The 22,141-nt window shown below is 29.1% G+C and overlaps 1 protein-coding gene across 1 annotated transcript in view; it reads right to left on the minus strand.

Moving 5' to 3' along the window:
- Positions 1–22,141, minus strand: part of LOC127179938 (coiled-coil domain-containing protein 9B) — a 43,811-nt gene that overhangs the window by 13,574 nt on the left and 8,096 nt on the right. Inside the window, exons 3-8 of the mRNA XM_051133773.1 lie at positions 18,691–18,798; positions 18,393–18,497; positions 16,714–16,854; positions 13,521–13,661; positions 4,921–4,977; positions 4,506–4,675 (exon numbers count right to left, since the gene is read on the minus strand). Coding sequence (XP_050989730.1) covers positions 4,506–4,675; positions 4,921–4,977; positions 13,521–13,661; positions 16,714–16,854; positions 18,393–18,497; positions 18,691–18,798 — 722 coding nt within the window. The remainder of the gene's footprint in view (positions 1–4,505; positions 4,676–4,920; positions 4,978–13,520; positions 13,662–16,713; positions 16,855–18,392; positions 18,498–18,690; positions 18,799–22,141) is intronic.

Genomic DNA, 22,141 nt, shown 5'->3' on the forward strand with positions numbered 1-22,141 from the left:
AAAATATATGATTTTAATAAACTGTAGTATTATTATTATAGACGTTAATTCTACTGTATAACAGCAATATATTTCTGTCAATATATTTTATCAAAACCCTCTGTTTTGTCCATTTCAATTTTCATGTATTTTGTGTATTTTATGATTCAATACAATTTTATTATCAACATATAAATTGTTTTTAAATATTGATTTCCAATTTTAAAAACATTTTATAAAATATAAATAAAAATTTAAAATTTACAAAATATAAATAAAAAATATATATAAATATATTTGCAATCAAATTATAAGATTTAATTATACACGCACACACACAATAAAATAGTAAATAAGATATATTTTAATTAAAATTGTAATTTAAAATGATTTTTGTTCATATATATATATATATATATATATATATATATTATATATTTATATATATTATATTATATAATATTGTTTAATTAATATTTTAAAAAATGCGGCACAACAAAGGGTTAAAATGTAAAACTTTTTTAAAATGTGAAAAAATTGTGTGATATTCCTTAAAAATATATGATTTTAATAAACTGTAGTATTATTATTACAGATGTTAATTCTACTGTACAACAGCAATATATTTCTGTCATAATTTTTTCAAGTTAAACCAAACTTTTATTTTGTAGTTTTGCTTTAGTTTGATTTTCTTTGTATTTGACGACAGTTTTATCAAATAAAATCAAATCATAGGAACTTATTGGAGTGAGTTATTACATTTTGATGACAGATCTTGAAAATAAACACTTCATTAGTATGTGACTGATGAATTACTCACTATATAATAGGAGGAGCAAGGATTAATAAAGTAAACCAAGTCAATTTTAATTTCACATTGACTTTAACCATGTTATGTTATGATTATAATCATTAGTAATAGCTTTAGCAGCACTGATTAAATACTTCATGTTATTTATCAAAAAGTTTTGACTCTGTCAATTTATAAAGGCATAAAAACATTTACAAACACTTGTAACTTTCCTCAAAAACAATGTGTATCCCTATTTTTTCTGAATACTGTATAAAACATTTATAAAAATCAATAAAAAGCTTTTAAATCTCAGTCTCGTTTATAATTGTACTGAATTTCTGCCACAAACACAGGACAAAGACTATACGGCGTTTCCAGAATGACCTTTAATTCTAATAATCCACATCATCAGATCATCGTTTAGTGCTGTTTGATTCAATTCCTTAAATTAAAGTCATCCGCATCTCATGAGCTCACAGAACACAGACATTTGACCCTAAATACCACTCGCTTTTACAAGAGACTTAATTCATACACCAAATCCAAAACAACTTCCTCTTTTGACAAGTCAATGTTATTTCTATTCTATTTTCCACTCATGTTCTTCTGGATCAGCTCATGTTTAATTGAACAGCAGCAGAAGCTGAACGCCGATACGAGATTTGGCAAGACGTCTTGAGCAGTTTGACATCTACGAAGCTTTTATAGTCATCAGAGCATAAACAAGGACCTTTTATAACCTCTGTGACATTAAACTGGAGTCCAGCTCAATGATGTGTGCGGATGAAATGTCAAAGATCATTTATGAATCCTACTGCGTTTTACTTCCAAAACATTTGTCAGATTGAGACATTTACGTCAGATCTGAATGCAAGTTTGAAGCAGACCGCGCATCGCTATGCTTCCCAAAGTTGGTGCTTCCATTTCATAATTATTATTGTAATATTACTGCTGCAAATTTAGACAATATCAGGTAAACTGCTATAGGCAAGATTTGAAAGGAATATCGCACGAAACATTTGCAAATAAAGCATTGTTTCCACCACATGATAACAAAATAGCCACTTCCTGTTTTAAATGATCAATAATAAAAATGGAAGATGCAGTAGTAGACACTTTTAAAAAATATTTAAGAATAAGAAATTTTGATCCATTAGTTTTAACTAACAAACTTAATGTGTTGCATATTTGTCAGTCAAACATAAATGAAACAGGTCAGATTTCTGTAATAATACTAATAAACTGAATGCATTTTAAATCCACAATGTTTATACATTTGTTTCAATGTTTTTTAACTAACCGAATATTGCTTGCTCCACAGCTAGTCATATTTAACCATTTTCATGCTGTTCATTGTCATTTATGCTGATTCAAAGCAATTTGAATAAATTTTCAAAATTTCAAAATGATGATTATTTAAATAAAATCTAATAAATTAACTATTTGCATCTAGTTGATTTAATTTAAATAATTAAAAAACTATTTTTTTAACTGAAATAAAACTAAAGTAAAATAAAATATAAATACTATCAATGCATAGATAGATAGACAGATAGATATATAGATAGATAGGTAGATATGTTGTTTAATATAATATATAAATAATTACAAATTTCAAATTATTTAAACTATGGAATGATTTTTTTTTTTTTTGTGCAGAAATCTGACCAATTTCATTTATGTCTGACTGACAAATATGCATCACATTATGTTTATTAGTTTATGTTAATACTAAATACTAAAAATAAAGCATTTAAACAAAAATGAGGAAATGAAAATACGCTGAGGTACTAACATTGCTAAATAAATATAATGAAATAAATATAAAGCTAAATGGCAAAATAAAAACAGAAAAAAAGTCAAAAACACAAAAGTACTAAAACTGTAACTATTATATATATATATATATATATATATATATATATATATATTAGGGATGTCACAATACTCAATATAATATCGAACCGCGCGGTACGTCATCCAGGGTTCAATACACGCTTGTGAATTGCGGTTTTTTGGTTTTGCATTTAAAATAACTTCCTTGTTTTATTTCTCTCGGAATTTGCTGTGTGTGCCCGTGATTTCACGTGCTGAAATGAAGAAACGCTTCCCTGTTTATATTTGAAAAAGCAACACACGCAGAGCATCTTCCATTCTAATGACATGCAATGATAAGCCTTTCTAAACCTGTTCTCCAACAAAAGTAAAAAAAAAACAAAAGTTATAAAAAACATAACTTGTTTTTAATTCACAACATCAGTCGAGTGTTTGAAATAACTTCCTTATGTGATCTGATGTTATCTTATCATATTGATGATTCTTATCACAGAATGAGGCAGACAGTAAATTCTATACTCGAATTCAATGTTGTTGAGTTGCAATGTCTTAGGAAAATACCCGAGATGGCTTGAAGAACACAGATAATCCTATATTATTGCAGACGAGTGTTTATTGTCCTTACATTTCGTCATTCCAAAACGTTTAACGTTATATCTTGTTTTTAATCAGTTACAGCAATAGCGATGCTTTTATCCATATTAGAGAAACTGGAACGGAACGTCATCAGTGCTACTTCTTTGACGCAAATGTGTTTTTTTTTTCTGCACGAGGGCGCCCTCTCTCAAAAGAAAAATTAAGCAGACATATACTAAACCACGCTTTTTCTAGTGTACAGAGGTTTAAAGGGAGTATTTTGTTCATTTGTTCCAAAAAAAAAAAAAAATACCAACACACTGAAGTGGCAAGATATCAGAACCGAACCGAACCAAAAACCGTGGTTAAAAACCGAGGTACGTATTGAACCATGGATTAACTTTATTGTTGCATCCCTAATATATATATATATATATATGTGTGTGTGTGTGTGTGTGTGTGTGTGTATATAGTATAAATAAATATATAGTATAGATAGATAGATATGCTTTTTAATATAATATATAAATTATTTAAAATTTCAAATTATTTAAAATATGGATTTTCTTTTGCATAAAAAAAGCATAAATGCGACCAGTTTCATTTATGTCTGACTGACAAATATGCATCACATTATGTTTATTAGTTTATGTTAATACTAAATACTAAAATTTCATGCTACTCAAACACATACATCTTAAATTTATACATAAATATATTTTAAGTCTGTGATTTTTTTCCTACATAATGAATGAGTTCTGCCTCAACTGAGCAAATCATTTTTTTAATCCGTGTTTTAAGATTTGATTTGGTGTTTCCATGGCTTTTTTTTTTTTTAACGCAATATCACAATGCATTAAAAAAAATGCATGGATGGAAACATGAATAATGACTAAACAGTTATCTGACTATTGGTTAACTTTAACGAACATTAACAGCTAAAACACAATCGCAGAAATCTAATAAAACACTTCATTTAGGATAAAATGATCTTTAATCATTAATTTAAATAGTTTTAATTACAAAGAAACACATTTAAATAAGAAACTGATAAATTTATGAATGATTTAGTTCAGGATGAATAAAGAAAACAAAGATATGATTTGAACACATTGATCCGAAGGTGTCAGTAAGACAGACAAGAATGAGGCCGTTACCATTCAATCAGCTGTGATTTATGTATGTAAGAAGCAGTTAAACATGCAGAAAATAAGAGAACAAACAAAAGAGGAAGTCGAACTAAATGAAGGTGCCAACTAAAGCGACGCAGGTTAGTTTCTCTCACGTCAGAACAGAAATCAGGCGCACGCGTCTGGCTTACATCAGATCGGTCTTCTCCATGTCCCAGGCTCTCCTCCACTGGCCTTTGGCGTTTTTGTGTCGGGCCACGCGCTCGCGGTCGATCTCCTCGCGCTCCTTCTTCCACCGCAGGTACTCCAGCTGCTCTTCTTTGGACGTGACGAGGTTTAGGTCAGCGACGGCCTCTGTGACCTACCAGATCATTTGAGCGTCAAATACAGAGCAAAATCTGCAGCTCGTCTATCAAAAGCACATCTAAACAATCTAATTTGACATGCAGTTGCAGGCAAATACTGTAAAGTTTGATTAAACCCAAAGATATCAGAAGATGGGACGACGTTTTTGTCCCTCCACTTTAAAAACAATAGGATTAGAGACATCTGAACATTTTGTTTTGTGCTGTCTGTGCTTAATTTAATTATACGTTATGCTCTCACCGGGACGACATACGGGTCCTCACATAGACTCCACTGATCCGGTTTTCCTGTGTTGTCCTGAATGAACACATGAGAGAGACACAATGGTAATGAATACTCATTACTTCTACTGTTATTGTTAAAAGATTATTATAGATCAAGACTTTAAAACCTGATTTCATAGTTAAAGATCACTGTTAAAACAAACACAAGTCATCTTGGACATCTAATCAAACACTTCATTCAAGATTAAAGGATCTTTAGAAGGTTTTAAGCATAAAGAAACTGATTAAAACACTAAAAAAAATGTTGTCAACCTAATAAATGTGTACACACATATATAAAGTACAGTACAAAATTACAAAAAATAAAATTTAAATATTAGACTGTTATTTAAAAACCATCAGAAAATCTTTTTTTTTTAAAATCACGTTTGTTAATTGAAATAAAGCGAAAGGAAAATTAATTATTATCAATTATAATTATAATTTATTATATTAAAAACAAATAGTTCAGCTACTAAAATTACTAAATAATTTTAATGAAATAAATATCAATGAATATTAAAATGAAGTATAAAAAATTAAAATTAAATAAAATTAATAAAATAAACTATTAAATCTATTCAAAATTTAGTTAATTAAAATAAAAAGGAAAATAAAACATAAATACTATATTAAAAATAAAACATTTAAAAAAATTATAAAGTGAAAAGTTAAGGTACTAAAATTGCTAAATATAATTAAATAAATAATTTAAATAGCAATATAAAAACAGAAAAATAAAAATAAAAAGTAAAATAAAATATAAATGTTATAAATGCAGATAGACAGATAGATATGCTGTTTCATATATACACACACACACACACACACATATACATATACACACATATACTTTTTCAGTTTTAATGGTTAAAATTTCCTTTTAATAATCAAAAAGCATGTTTGATTAAAATCAAATAACTCATAACAATTAATTTTAGTTTAAAAGTTTTTTAGAGACCTATGAAATATTTTATCATTATTTTCATTTTATTCACTTATTCATTCATTCATTCATTCATTTATTTATTTATCTGTTTGTTTGTTTTATTTTTACCAAATCTCTGGGTTCCATTTTAATGCTTTCATTAAATTATAAAAATCAAACAATACATGTGTAATTAATAAAAAATTTAACAAATATGTAATTAACTAAATGTAATTAATTAAATGTAATTAACTAAATCTATAAAACAACTTAATTTATCAGATTTTTATTTTTATTTATTCATTTATTTAACAATAATAGGGATCTATGAAATGATGTTGTTTTTGCTCCCCAAAACATTTTGTGTTGCGTATTTTAATTTTTCTTGAAATCAAATAAAAGCATAAAACATTAACATTTCTACATAGCAAGAAAATTGGTGTAATACGCCATTTACATATTTTCGTACAAAGGCTAATATTTTGGACGGGTGTAAACAGTCACTGTGCCTTGAGCATTTTGTACACTAGTAGTGACACACTGCCCTCATGTGGATAAAAATAAGTAGTACACTTGCTTTAGTGACGTCATATAATAATAGCTCCTGTCCAGAAAACTTCAATCAATACATTGTGGAAAATAAATAAATAAAAATGACAAAAAACACAAAATTATTAAAACTAAAATGTGAAATATAAAAATAAATACATTTATTTATTTATTAAAATTAACAAACAAAAAAGGCCAAATATAATAAAGTATTAATGTTCTTGCTAATGCAATTTCAGTGTTAGACTTAAAGTAATTTTGTCTTCACTTTTGTACAATAAACAAATCTGGAACTATTTTGGCTCCTGAAAGTCTGGATTTTAAAGCAAAAGCAGTTGATGAACGCAGTCCTGAAGAGAAACACACACTATTATGACCAAACGAGACCAAAAGAGTCGCTCATTCTGCCACCAAACTGGCACGTCGGCTCTGCGCTCCCATCAGCCACATAATACACCTATTCAGAAGAAAAAGCGGCCAAATGTTAATTTGATTAAAGCATACGGCTCATTATAATCGCAAACAATGAACTCTGAGAGAGAGAGAGATTTTAGAGCGACGCTGCAGAACAAGCGCCCTGCTTTTCTATCAGCCTCTCCTCCTGACGATAACTCACAGCGTTACGGCTGCGTCATGATGTCATTCTCCTGGAATCACATTCGACGCCCGCTGCGACCGGCGGGGCCAGAGGACTCGACTGCACTGATGCATTGTGGGAAAGTCCTTCCACATACAGTATATCTGTGACTCAGTGAAAGGACGGATCCCACTCACTTGATTAAAATCCGTCTGTCAGCCACGAGAACATCTGCTGTGATGACACACCAGGAAACGTAATGGAAAATACAACCGGAAATGCTTCTTAAAATAGTCCTTTGGTTCTAAATACGGCATAAATCGCTGTATGAAATCAGAACTGAGCACCTGCCATATAAAAACATAAAAAAAAGCAAGTGTGTTATGGTCAGTGTTTTTATTGTTAACTAAAACTATTAAAAAATGTTTTCAGGAATTGAAATGCTGCAGGAAAATTAAAATATAAATATTAGATTAAAAAAACTATTACAAATATAATAAAAATAAATAAATTAAAATTAAAATAAAGCTAAAGGAAAATAAATTACAAATATTATATTAATTAATAATTAATTAATATTGAAGTTAAGTTTAAGTTTAGGTACTAAAATGACTAAATAAATACAATGAAACTTAAAACTAAACAAAAAACAAGTTACTAAAACTTAAACTATTAAATCTATCAAAAATAACTTTTGTTAATTAAAATAAATCTAAAGGAAAATATAGCTGCAAGCAGCAATTGCGGGGCCAAGCACAAAACAGGCAGAATGAGGAGTCAAGCACGGCAAGGAGCAGCAGACCGACTACAACAGTGAGTAACTTAAGCCATTTTAGGATAATATCAGTTGAAATGGCTGAAAATCATAAATACAACCAATCGTAATAAAATTTAATGGCTTATCACTTTTGACCAACAGGTGGTGCTGTTTTCAAATTGATGTGACGTGTTCTGTGTGAAATGACAATGACACACACAAAGTTTGCCGTCATTATGTCAAAGCTTTGCAGAGATACAGCCTCAGATGTAGTTTGGCATCTTTCCAGCAAATTTGTTGATGCGCTAAACGAAAACGGTTTCGTATATCGACACGAAATTCATAACTTTTTGCCAGCATAGTCTGAAGATGATCTGAGTCAAATTTGGTGAAGATCGGACTAACAGTCTGGGAGGAGTTCGAAAAAGTAGGTTTTGTACATTAATCAAAATGGCGGACAGGAAGTTTGGCCAATTTCGGAATAATGGGTATCAATGTTCTCGACTTGACCCAAGGAATCTATTGACATCAGTTTCATTCCAATAGGCTAATGTAAACAGAAGTTATTAGCATTTTTGTAAATTTCATTATTAATGTTTAGTGAATGGCGTATTACTTCTGACCCATAGGTGGCACTGTTACCAAACTGATGTGGCTTGGTCAGAGTGTGGTGACAATAGCACATATAAAATTTGGTGTCAATATGTCAAAGCTTTGCAGAGATACAGACTCGGATGCAATTTGGCATCGTTCCAGTAAATTCGTTGATGCGCTAAACGAAAACGGTTTTGTGTATCGACACAAAATCCATAACTTTTTGTCAGCATGGTCTGAAGATGATCTGAGTCAAATTTGGTGAAAATTGGACTAACGGTCTAGGAGGAGTTCGAAAAAGTAGGTTTTCAACATGAATCAAAATGGCGGACAGGAAGTTCAGCCAAAATTGGCAAAATTGGTATCGGTGTTCTCAGCATGACCGAAGGAATCTATCAAAATCAGTTTCATTTTAATAGGCTAATGTACGCAAAAGTTATTAGCATTTTTTGAAATTTCGTTATAACGTTTGACCACAAGGCGGCGCTGGCCCCAAAATTTTTATGTACATTCAGGGCATGGTGCCGAACATTTTTGTAATTAATGTCGAAACGATACGCTAATCGGTTCTCAAGATACAGCATTTTAAAGCTAAATTCAAAATGACCAACACCCAAAATGGCTGACATGGGAAAATTGGATATGGTTCGACTCGGTATGACACACCGAATCTAAAGAGACCAGTTTTGTGATTTTTGGACAAATCATTCAGACGTTATAAAGAAAAATAGCCATTTTTCGTATCTCCTGACCACTAGGGGGCACTGCACCGAAACACTGCAGGTAGCCTCAGGTCATGCTTGTTATAACACACACCAAGTTTGGTGTCAATATGACAAACTATTACGGAGATATAGCCTCACATTGATTTTTGCTAGCTTTTCGTAGAATTCTTTCGCGTGTTATTCGTGAACGGCTGGACGAATCGACTTGAATTCCATAACTTTTTGCCAGCATGGTCTGAAGATGATCTGGATCAATTTTTGTGACAATCGGTGCAACGGCCTAGGACGAGTTCGAAAAAGTAGGTTTTACGAACAATTGAGAATAGCGAAAAAACTAAACCTTACGATTTTTGAATTTTGGTGTCCTTTCGACTCGGCATAAGCCAAGGAATCAGAGGAAAAAAAATTTTTGTTGTGTGGCTTACGGTTCAAAAGTTATTAGCATAAATCTTTTGAAAGTTTGGACAAGTGGTGGCGCTACAGAGTTTGAGTTAGAGACTCCAAACTTGCTATGGTTAATGTTGGGACTGTCCTCTATCAGTGTGCAAAATTATACAACTTTCCCACAAGCGGTTCTATGGGCTGCCATAGACTTGCGGCGGAAGAGGAAGAAGAAGAAGAAGAAGAAGAAGAAGAAGAAGAAGCGGAATAATAATAACGCCAACGGATACAATAGGTGCCACCGCACCTCTGGTGCTTGGCCCCTAAATATACCATAAATACTTTTAGGTGTATTTTGAGGTACTAAAATTGCTAAATAAATATAGTGATATAAATATAAATGAAAGTAAAATAGCAATATAAAAACAAAAGAAAAAAGACATTACGAAAATTACGAAAACATAAACTATTAAATATTTAAAAACGTTAACTGAAATAAAGCTAAATTAAACAAATGAATAGAAATATTAAATAGAAATATTAAACAATTAAAATATTAATAAAATAAAATATTACATAAATGCCGTGTTGCCAACTAAGTTGAAGTACTGATATTACTAAAATATAAATATTATATTTAAAACTTAAACTTCAAATATTTGAGCAAAAACTATTTTTATTTTCAATTCTGAAAATTACTAAAACTTCTAAAATTACTAAAACTTAAATTTAACAAATTAGTAGCTAAATAGAAAGAAAAAAGTAAAAAAAAATTTGTGAAAGCTTAAACAAAAATAAATAAATTAATTAATTAAACAAAATATAAATATATTTAAAACAAACTTAAAATATTTAAGCAAAATTTTGCTTACATTTTTATTTCCGATTTTAAGTACTAAAATTAAACTTACATTAAACAAATTAATAGCTAAATAGAAATATTAAAAGAAAGAAAAAAGTTTCGCAAAAAAAAATTTCGTAAAAACTCAAAAATAAATAAATAAATATCAGAAATGCTGTGTTGCCAACTAACAGTGTAAATTGAAGTACTAATATTACTAAAATATAAACATTATGTTTAAAACTTAAACTTAAAATATTTAAGCAAAAAACTATTTTCATTTTCGATTTTAAGTACTAAAATGACTAAAACATAAATTAAATGAATAGCTAAATAGAAATATTAAAAAAGAAAAAAGTAAAAAAAAAATAGCAGACTTAAACAAAAATAAATTAATAAATTAATTAAATAAATTAAGCAAAAACCTATTTTCATTTTCGATTTTAAGTACTAAAACAAATTAATAGCCAAATAGAAATATTAAAAAAGAAGAAAGTAAAAAAAAAAATAAAAAAAAAATAGCAAAAATGGTGTGAGTTGAAGTACTAATATTATTAAAACTAAAATAAAAACTTAAAAATAAAAATAAATTAAAGTTTAATAAAATATTTTTTAATGAAATTAATAAATAAATGCTGCCTCGGCAACTGAATTAAATAATATTTTAATTAAAATAAATTAGATTTTTTTGTATTACTAAAATTAAAATAAAAACTGAAAACATAAAAATAAAAGTACTACAGCTGTATAAATTACACTAAAATAACACTGTTTATGGCTCACATCTCTCTGATTTAAAGTTATTAACATACAAGAATCCACATTCACATTCAAGCAGTGTAAGAGTCTGTGCTCGATCAGACAAAAGCTCTGATGATAAAGAGGCTCGGCTCGACCACACAATGGCCCGCATTATACAGCTCTTTCAGACTTCGGCGGACAGAAGCAGCTGCCGCCCAGACAGTTCAGCCCCGCTGGGTGTAAAACACAACCCAACATCACATCTGTCCACACCCTGACATTCCCACACGCCAGTGACAATCTCACAGACATGACGCTAACTTACACCTCTAACAAACACTTATGGGGTCGGGTCTCTTACACCAGCATTGAAGAGTTTTTTTTTAATTTTATATATATATATATTTTTTTTTTTTGGTTTTTCGGTTGAAATAGTATTTTAGATTTTTTTTGTCTGCATTTTTACATTTTTGTTTTTTAAATATCTTATTATAGTTTTTTCAGTAGATCAAGTGAAATGAGAAAAATATGAGAAAAGTTGAAAAGTTGTATTTTTTTCTAGCATAATTTAATTATTTTTATATTTAATTTTTTGCTTTATTTTAAGTAAGGATTTTTATTTAAGAAATTAATATTTTATTTCAAGGATACATTTATTTGATCAAAAGACAGATACATTTTTGATACATTTGATGAAAATTGATACATTTATAAATGTTACAGAGTTTTTTTATTTTGCGTTTTATTTTTTTAATTTAGATTTTTTTGGGGGGGTATTTTCTGTTGAATTGGTATTTAGTGGAATTTCTGTGGAATTTTAATTTTAGTTTTAGTAATTTTATTGTGCATTTTTATATTTGTGTTTTTTAAATTTCTCTATATGGTTTTTATTCATTTTTTCAGTTTTAGTTTTTAAGTAGATTAAGTGAAATTTAATCATTTTTACATTTATTTTTTATATTTTATTTTTTGCTTTATTTCTAGCAAGAATTTTTTAAAAGGAAATTAATACTTTAATTCATCAAAGATACATTTAATTGATCAAAAGGTTGATACATTTTTTATACATTTGATGAAAATTGATACATTTATAAATGTTACAAAGTTTGGGGATTTTTTTTTTTGGTATTTTCTGTTGAATTTGTATTTTTTGTCTTCGTTTTAATTTTAGCTTTAGTAATTTTATTGTGCATTTTTATATTTTTGTTTTTTAAATTTCTCTATATAGTTTTTATTCATTTTTTCAGTTTTAGTTTTTTAGTAGATTAAGTGAAATGAGAAAAAAAATGAGAAATGTTGTTTTTTTTGTTTTTTGGGTTTTTTTTTTTACAGTGTAATTTAATTATTTTTACATTTATTTTTTATATTTTATTTTTTGCTTTATTTCTAGCAAGAATTTTTTTTATAAGAAATTAATACTTTATCAAAGATACATTTAATTGATCAAAAGGTTGATACATTTTTTATACATTTGATGAAAATTGATACATTTATAAATGTTACAAAGTTTGGGGATTTTTTATTTTGCATTTTATTTAAAAAAAAATTTTTTTGGTATTTTCTGTTGAATTTGTATTTTTTGTCTTCGTTTTAATTTTAGCTTTAGTAATTTTATCGTGCATTTTTATATTTTTGTTTTTTAAATATCTTTTTTTTATTAATTTTTATTTCAGTTTTAGTTTTTTAGTAGATCAAGTGAAATGAGAAAAAAATAGACATGTTGAAAAGTTTAATAATTTTTTTTTCTGGTATATTTTTTTTTCAAGAAATTAATACTTTAATTTATCAAGGATGCATTTAATTGATACATTTGATGAAAATTGATACATTTATATGTTTCAAAAGATTTCTATATCAAATAAATGTTTTTCTTTTGAACTTTCTACTCTTCACATAATCCTGAAACATAAAATACAATGATTTATATAAAATTTGAAGCAGCACAAATGTTTTCAACATTGATAATAATCAGAAATGTTTCTTGAGCAGCAAATCAGCATATTCAAACGATTTCTGAAGAATCATGTGACACTGAAGACTGGAATAATGATGCTGAAAATTCAGATTTGATCACTGAAATAAATTACATTTTAACAGATACTCACATAGAAAACAGCTATTATAAATTGTAATAATATTTCAGAATTTTTACTGTATTTTTGATCAAATAAATGCAGTCTTGATAACCAGAAGAAACCTTTGAAACGGTAGTGTGAAAGAGGCAGAACGAAAATACACAAACACAAACAAAAGAGAAACGGCATGAATGTTGGTGATCCGGTGACGTCAGATTTGTGGAATCCACCAGAGCAGCTGAACAGATGCACAAACTCCTGCCAAGAGTCCTGATGAACATTCACACGCACTGCCGCTATGATCTGTCCCGTCTAAATCTATTTACAGCGTCAAGGCTTGAAGAGGGCGTCCCAGACACATGCTGCTTAACAAATGTCAAACAAGACATCACAAGAGCGTCTGGCTCACCTCCGTGACTCTCTTTGTAGACGGAGGCCGCTGTTTTCCTCGTGTGTTGTTGGACTCCTGCTCTTCCTCAGCACACGACTTCAACCTCGCTGGACTCACGGGCCGGTTTCTGTCCTTTCTTTCGCCGAACACCCTCTTCCCCTGAAACAACATGATAAAACACTCTCTAACATCACTGAAATTCATGCTTTAACATGACTAGTGTTCTGAGATGAGTTACCTCCAGATTTGGACAAAAACGGTGTGATTACATTGCAATATACCAATAATAATAATAGCAGTTATTCATTTTATTATGATGATTATTATTACTAAATAAAACAATTTTGACAAAATAAGAAATAATGAAGTGTTCACATTATATATTCTGTCTATATAGTTTTTATTCATTTTATGTTAGTTTTAGTTTTTTTTGTAGATCAAGTTGAACTAAATGAAAAAAGGAAATGTTGCCTTGGTTTTTTAATATTTTATTTTAGTTACATTTGTTTTATTAAAATAAAAATAATACATAATTGAAAATATACTAAAAATAAACCTTAACAGGAATAAAATAATATATAAAAATATTTTATTTCAGCCAAAATTTAATTTTCCAAAATAAAACTAAAAATGAAACTAAATTTAATGAAAAACATGCAGACAGATAAAAAAAAAAACTAATAAAAAAAACTAATAAAAATAAATCACATAAACACAAAATAATTACTAAAACTTAAATTAAAATTAAAACAAAAACAGAAAAATAAAAGTAACAAAAATAAAAACTCAAAACTTCAAAAAATGAATAAAAACTAAAGTGTCCCTGATACTAAAATAAGTTCACTGTATATTTATTTTATAATAAAAAAAACTTGAACAGAAATAAGATAAAATCTAAAAATATTTAAGTAATTTATTTCAGACAAAACGTATTTTTCCAAAATACCTAACACTAAATTTGAAATAAAAATAAACAAAAACAACACAGACAGATAAAAAAAAACTAATAAAAATTACAAAAACAATAAAATTACTAATATTTTAACTAAAATTAAAATTAAAACATAAAAATAAACATTAAAAAATAAAAACTCATTTAAATATGAATAAAAACTAAAAAAAAGTGTCTCTGACACTAAAATAATGAGTTCACTGTATTTTACTTTTATTTTATGCACATTTTTTTAATAATAAAATAAACTTTAACAGAAATAAAATAAAAAAGAAAAATATTTTTGTTATACATTTTCAAAAAAAAAAAACAACTAAAATTGGAAAAAAAAGAATAAAAACTACAAAATTGTAAATTGTAAAATTGTAAATAAAAACTAAAAAAAAAAAAAAAAAAAAAAAAAAAAAAAAAAAAAAAGATACCAAAATAATGCTGATTTCACCATAAAAATAATTAAGAAACAAAAATATTAATAAATATATATTTAAGAAAAACAATGTAAAAAATAATTGTATTTTACAGTACAACTGTAAAATGACAATACTAATAGTTACGGCTCTATTCATTAGTTATGTACGGTGGCCGAGAGAGCTCAACGCGCTGCAACTTAAGAAAACACATGCAAACAGAAAAAAATGACAACAAATTAAAAAAACATCTTCATCAGTTTGACAACACAGGCGCTACAAATCCTCGCAATGCAAACACAAATACGGAAACGCGCTGCAAATTCTCACAACACAACCAAACACACGAAGGCGCTGCATTTACACAAACGCGCTGCAAATAGCACGGACCACAACGGAAATGTTTCAGGGGGACCTCAAAAAGTGACGAACCCAGCTGGGACCTGAATTTTGACCTGATTTTAACTATTAATAAAGCGTTGCAGTTTTTTTTTCGTGAACTTTGAACGTTATATTTATTTGCATATATTTATTTATTTATATATTTATTTGCAATTAAGTCAATAACGTTTCACAGTTAAGTCAGATTAGTCTAATAATATCAAAAAGACCAATGACTCTTATGATCAGGATGTTAAATAAAAAACTCGCCTTTTAGTTCACAGACAACACCTCTCTGACCAAAAGCCACTGAACAAATAATCAGGTCCAGATATTGAACATTTATTTTTCTATTGCCCTTATGCTATTTCATTTTGGACTGACTTTAAAATAGACATAACAAAGAAATTAAGCAAACCCCTTAATTTAGATTTTTATGATATTTTTTTACGTTTTCAAAACCCCTCTTTTTCTGATAAACAGGTTTATATTATAAATCTCTTAATTGTCTTAGCAAACTTTTATATTCACAAGTCAAAAGTAAGCCAGAATAAACCATTATATATTACATTTTGTAACACTAATCTTAAAATTTACCTTGAAACCCTCTCTTTTCAAGTTTATGTAACTGCCATGGATTTTTTTATTTTTTTTTGTATGTTTGTGTTTATTTTGTGTGTTTTCTCTTTCTGCTGTTATTATTATTATTATTATTATTATTATTATTATTGCAGTTGAATTTGCAATTTGAAATGTGCAATGTTGCCTTGTTTTTTTTTGTTTCGATTATGAAACTGAATAAAAACAATAATAATAATAATAATAATAGTAATAATAATAATCAGGTCTCAGCTGGGTTCGTCACTTTTTGAGGTCCCCCGAAACATTTCCGTTGTGGTCCGTGCTATTTGCAGCGCATTTGTGTTTGCCGCGCGTTTCTGTGTTTGGTTGTGTTGTGAGAATTTGCAGCGCGTTTCTGTATTTGTGTCTGCGTTGCAAGGATTTGCAGCGCCTGTGTTGTTAAACTGATGAAGATGTTTTTTTTTTAATTTGTTGTCGTTTTTTTCTGTTTGCATGTGTTTTCTTAAGTTGCAGCACGTTGAGCTCTCTCGGCCACCGTAGTTATGGCATATTCATTAATGTTAAATCATTAGGCTTTTATTTTGGTAGAAAAGCACAAAAACCCTATTAAGCTTTCCTTTCGTTGACAACAGCTAGTTTATAAGCGCTTCTCATTAAGCGTTTGGGAAAAATGCTGCTATTTAGGTTTTATTAAATATTTAGATTAATTGCTCAGCCTGAGTTCAAAGTATGAATACATTGCGTGACATCATTAAAAGTAATCAAGCCATCAAAGAGAGAAAACGGGACTTTCCCAAAATGAACAAAATAGCTTTTGATCGGTCAACTTTAAAGAGCTCACTGGACAAAATCCAGACAGAGAACAAGAGGAAGATTCATTCAGTCCCACCTTGATGTTTCCTGGTGTGGTGACGAGGAGTTGCCGTCTTTTTCCTCTCCCGCAGCTGAAGACGCTCGATCCCAGATCCTTCTCCTGCTCTCCGTCTCTTAGTCCTGCAGGGCCTGAACGCTTGGTCACCACACGCTGATCCTGAACACAACAAACATTTATATAAAATCAAAACTCTACTATTATTCAAGTGTACAATTTAATCAAGAAAATTAAAAAAAAAAAAAAAAAAAAAAAAAGAATAGAATCCAGAAAAATTAAAACAGAGAAAACTAAATCCAGAAAGAAAGAAGAAACGTATCCAGAAAAAAAAAGAAAAAAAGAAAAACAGAATCCTGAAAAATTAAAACATCAAAAATTGTAATCCAGAAAAATTAACAGAAAGAATGGAATGTATAAAAATTAAAACTAAAAAGAAAAATCCAGAAAAATTACAAATGAAGGCCAAAAAAAGAATAGAATACGATAAAAAATTGAATTGAATCCTGAAAAATTAAAACAATTTTTTTTCTTTTAGAAAAGTTTTAGTAATTTAGTTCAAATGTTTTTTTTTTGTTATATATATATATATATATATGTATTATATGTATTTTTATATGTATGTATTAAATGTTCTTTTAATTAGTTTTTTTTTTATTAAAAGGTTTATTTTTTAATATTTAATATTTTATTTCACTTTATTTTATTTCAAGTAAGGGATTTTTTTTTTTGGTTCTAGTTGCAGTTAACTATAATAACCATGCTGTCCACAAAAATATTTGAAGGCCCCATGACTTTTCTATTTGCAATTTATTGGATAAGGATTAATAATAGGGATTTTTAAAACAATTTTTTAAATCACAATTACAATTTCTACACACTATATTATTTTAAAGCTTGGCATAAATAGAAAAATTGGCATAAAAAGGAAAAGTATATTATTTATAAAAAATGCCCAGTGGGACGGAAGAATCATGTAATTAAACAAAAAGACTAAAAATCACATTTTTAAAATATATGCAGGTTTTCCAAGACAGTAGGAATCCTGGTCCTTCAATAAAATAAAATAAAATAAAATACACGCTGAGGGGGTGAATGAAAATAGAATTAAAATAATAAAATTAAATAATTAAAATTAAAAAATTAAAATTATTTTAAGTCATCTTGAGGTCCCCTGCTTTACACATTAAGTCACATTTATTTAAAATAATAAATACACAAATTGATATCTTTTCAGCAGCAAAAAACAGGGAAATAACAGTGCTATAATGCTGTAAAATTGACCAATTATGAACCAAATTTTATTATAGCTATAAAGCAGCTTTACAGAAGACAGTAATGTCATTATTCAGCTCAATTCTGTTCTATCCTTATTTAATTCAGTTCAATAACATGTCAATGTTGCAAATATAAATTTAGGAAAAGATGTCATCTTTAATAACATGGACAAAATGTATGCCAAGTGTAAATGTAGTTGCATTTTATAAAAGTACTACACCGTGAGTGTAAAAATGAAGTAACTAAAACCACATCTAACTTTATAAAGCACCAACCAGTCACTATAATAGGTTCGTAAGATTCAGAATCCAGTCATTTTCCTATCCTCACTGTAAGTTCAACAACACAATCAAAGCTAAAGACTTTATATCATCAGGTTTGGAGTGTCTGGTGTTTGTCTGTGCAGGAATAAAGCAGCTCACGTTGGAGGATTTGTTGATAGTGATGGTTAAATCATCAGGCTTTCCCTTCCTGCTGTGCAGTGACATCCCTTCCTGCTCCGCCCTCTTTTTATCCTCCTCCACTTCCTGCAAAACATCACAAAACAGCAAGGCAAAGAGATAAAGTGCTTTTTTATGGGCTCATTGACCTCTTACCATGTTATTTTTTCACAATAAAGACATAAAATGATTTCTGAGGTTTGGTGACTTGTTTACAAACGTTAATCAGCTGAGGTTTGTTTTCTGACAGATTTTAAATGTGCAAGCACAATGTTTTCACCTGGTAGCGTTTCATAAGTGCTTCATTTTTCTTCCGTAAGGCCTCGATCTTTTTATCCAGCTCTGCGTCTTTGTGCTCCTTCTTCATCATCATCATTTCTGTGGGACTCTGAACGGTTTATGAACATGTCAACATCACATACACAAGCACAATAATCCAAACAATCTGTGCAAGATCACATAGATTACGTCTGCCAGCAGGCTTTCTGTTATTTACTGCGTCTCGCACGAAAATGAAACTCTTTCTACAGAGAAGGGTAATGGTCTTGCGCATTTTCCTTGCCCGTTTGTGGAGGAGACATTAGAGCAGTCTGGAGCAAAAATAAGGGAATTACGTAAAGCCAAATATTACAAAATAGGGCTGCATTTATGTTACATAAATGTCTTTCAAATCCCGTAAAAGAAAAAGTCAAGGGCTGAAACTGAAATACAATGGCGTATGACTAGTTGCACAACAGTCAATCGAATGTTTACATGCTTCTTTAACACCGCGTGCATTTGTGCGTTTAATTGCACACGGACGTGCCATTATTAGCATCAGCTGCTACGAGCGGCAACATGAGCTCAGCGCATTAAAACTCCTCATGCCGTCAGCTGTTTCAAGACGTCTGACTTTCACATGTGACCACAATTATTAAAGGCTATAGCTCAAAACACACTCGGAAACCACAAGATTTTGACTGTAAAATAACAACAACAATTATTATTATTATTACTGCTGTTATCATTATTATTACTATTACTGCTAAATAAAAATTCTAAAAAATAATTTAATAAAAATAACTACTATAATATTGCATTGTACAATTATAATAATTATTATTATTAAACTATAATAACCCTGCTGTCCACAAAAAAATATTTGAAGGCCCCATGAATTTTCTATTTGTGTGCAATTTATTTGACAAAGATTTTTAAAAGTATTTTTAATCACAATTTCTACACGATAAAATATTTTAGAGCTTGGCATAAATAGAAAAAAGTATATTATTTATAAAAATGCCCATTGGGATGGAAAAGTCATGCAATGTAATAAATCTCACAAGACTAGAAATCACATTTTTATAATATATGCAGGTTTTCCAAAACGGCAGTAATCCGTAATATAAATAAAAAAATAAATAAATACGCTTGCTGAGGGAGTGAATTAAAATTACAATATAATTAAAATAATAAAATGGGGGGGGAAATCTTATTTTAGATTATTTTATGTCATCTTGAAGTCCCCTGTTTCAGACATAAAGTCAAATTTATTTAAATAAATAAATAAATAAATAAATAGAGATTGTTTCAAAGCAGCAAAAAACAGGGAAATAACAGTGCTAATGTTGTAAAATTCACTAATTATAAACCAAATTTTATTACAGCTATAAACTAAATTAAAATGTAACTACTGTAATAGTTTACTGTAAAATTATTATTATTATTAATAATAAACAATTTCACATTAACTATAATATAAAGTATAAAGTATAAAAAATAATATAATAATTTTATATAACAACTGTAATACCACAATACAAATATTTATGGATTAAAACTGAAAAATAATAATTTGGGAAAAAAATCAAATGGATTTCATAAGACATTCATAAGAAATTTATTTGATGTTAAATTTTTAATAAATTGCTGTTAAATTTCATGAATTTAATAAATTAGACATTACTTTTGATTACTAAAACTGAAATTAACCATTAAAAAGGAAAAAATAAAAACAACAAAAAAAAGAAACAGAAAAAATGAATACAGAAAACAAAAAGGAATCCACAAAAATTAAAACAGAAAAAAAGGAATACAGAAAAAATTAAAACTTGTAAGAAATAAAAAAATAATGGAATAATGGAATATAGAAAAAAATGGAATCCAGTAAAATTAATACAAAAAAAAAGGAATCCACAAAAATTAAAACAGAAAAAAAGAATCCAGGAAAAATGAAAACTGGTAAGAAATTAAAAAAAAAAAAAATCCAGAAAAATTAAAACTGAAAAAAGGGAATAGAAAACTAAAAATGGAGGGGAAAAAGTAATCCAGAAAAGAAAATTAAAACAGAAAAAAAAAAAAACACAGAAAAATAAAAAATAAATTAAAAAATAAACAAACAGGAAAAAAAAACAGAATCCCGAGGGAATTATGACAACAAAACATTTAATCCAGAAAAATTTAAACAGAAAGAATGGAATACAGAAAAATGAAAAAAATAAATAAATAAAATAGAATAAAATAAAATAAAATATATATATATAGATATAAATATATAGATATATAGATATAGATATATAGAAAAAAATAAACGAAAACAGAACAAATTAAAACTAAAGGAAAAAATAAATAAATAAATAAAATGGCATTTGTAAAAAAATAAATAAAATGGATTTCACAGGGCCCTAAATATATAAATGAATGCATTTTTAATATCACAATCATGTTTACATAACAGTTTCAATGCACAACCACAAATTCAGGCCTTCAAAGACCTGCATGATTTGTGAAGCTCGGCCTGCACGAAGGCTGCAATGTGTCTGACGCAGCAGCACTTTCACAGCACGCTGAACTGCTGCAGTTTCTTTAAATGGCTGCAGAGTTGGCAAAAGGGCACATGCTGGACACGCCGGAGGAATGAAGACTTCAGCGCACAGCTGAAGAGAAAACGATTAGCACAGCATCCTATTCACAATGTCAGTAAAATCAGGCATCGAACCGAACATCAAGATCTCTCAGTATCTGCCGATTTTAGGAGAAAATGAAAAAGCACCCGCAGCAGCATTACGGTGTCAATAACCCAACAGACTCCGGGCCAGAGCGACTCCCACACGGAGTAAATTTGGATCTGAAGAGGCTCGCACAGATTTGAGAGAGAACAGAGTCAGACCTCAGCACAAAACAGAGTTTCCCCGAGGTCGAAACACGCTTTTATCCCTGCAAACGCAGGAAAACTGCTGCAGATCACAGACTCGCGTCTGGCATCCTCTAACAAAAGACTAAATAATACTCTGGGTTGCTAAAACAAGCATCTCTATTGCTAGTGCACATTATTACATCACCAGAAAGATCATTTAGTCACTGTAGAGCTCAAATAACACAAATTTTACTGTGCAACTGAAGGTCGAGCTTCAACTGCAGCTCTCGCTGCATTTCAAGGCCAAGCCACAGCATTATAAGAAATATTAACAAACGAATCACTATTAGCTAAAATCCACCTCTCAAACTGACATTTGATCTCATCTGACGGAGACAGAAGAGGAAGATAAAGCTGCTGTTCCCTGCGGTCACTTCATGTGAATTCAGCCGAACAATGACTCAACACTCATGCAAACCCACTGAAACACACGCAGCGGCTGCAATTGAGTGTTTGCACGCATTTAAAGTGACAGCAAGCAACACAAGCCAGCAAAATATTCCAACTGAGCATGTTCTGTTTTCAAATTCTGAATGCAAAATATGTTTTCGTTTAT

The sequence above is a fragment of the Labeo rohita genome, chromosome 17 (genome assembly GCF_022985175.1).
Source record: "Labeo rohita strain BAU-BD-2019 chromosome 17, IGBB_LRoh.1.0, whole genome shotgun sequence".
NCBI lineage: Eukaryota > Metazoa > Chordata > Actinopteri > Cypriniformes > Cyprinidae > Labeo > Labeo rohita.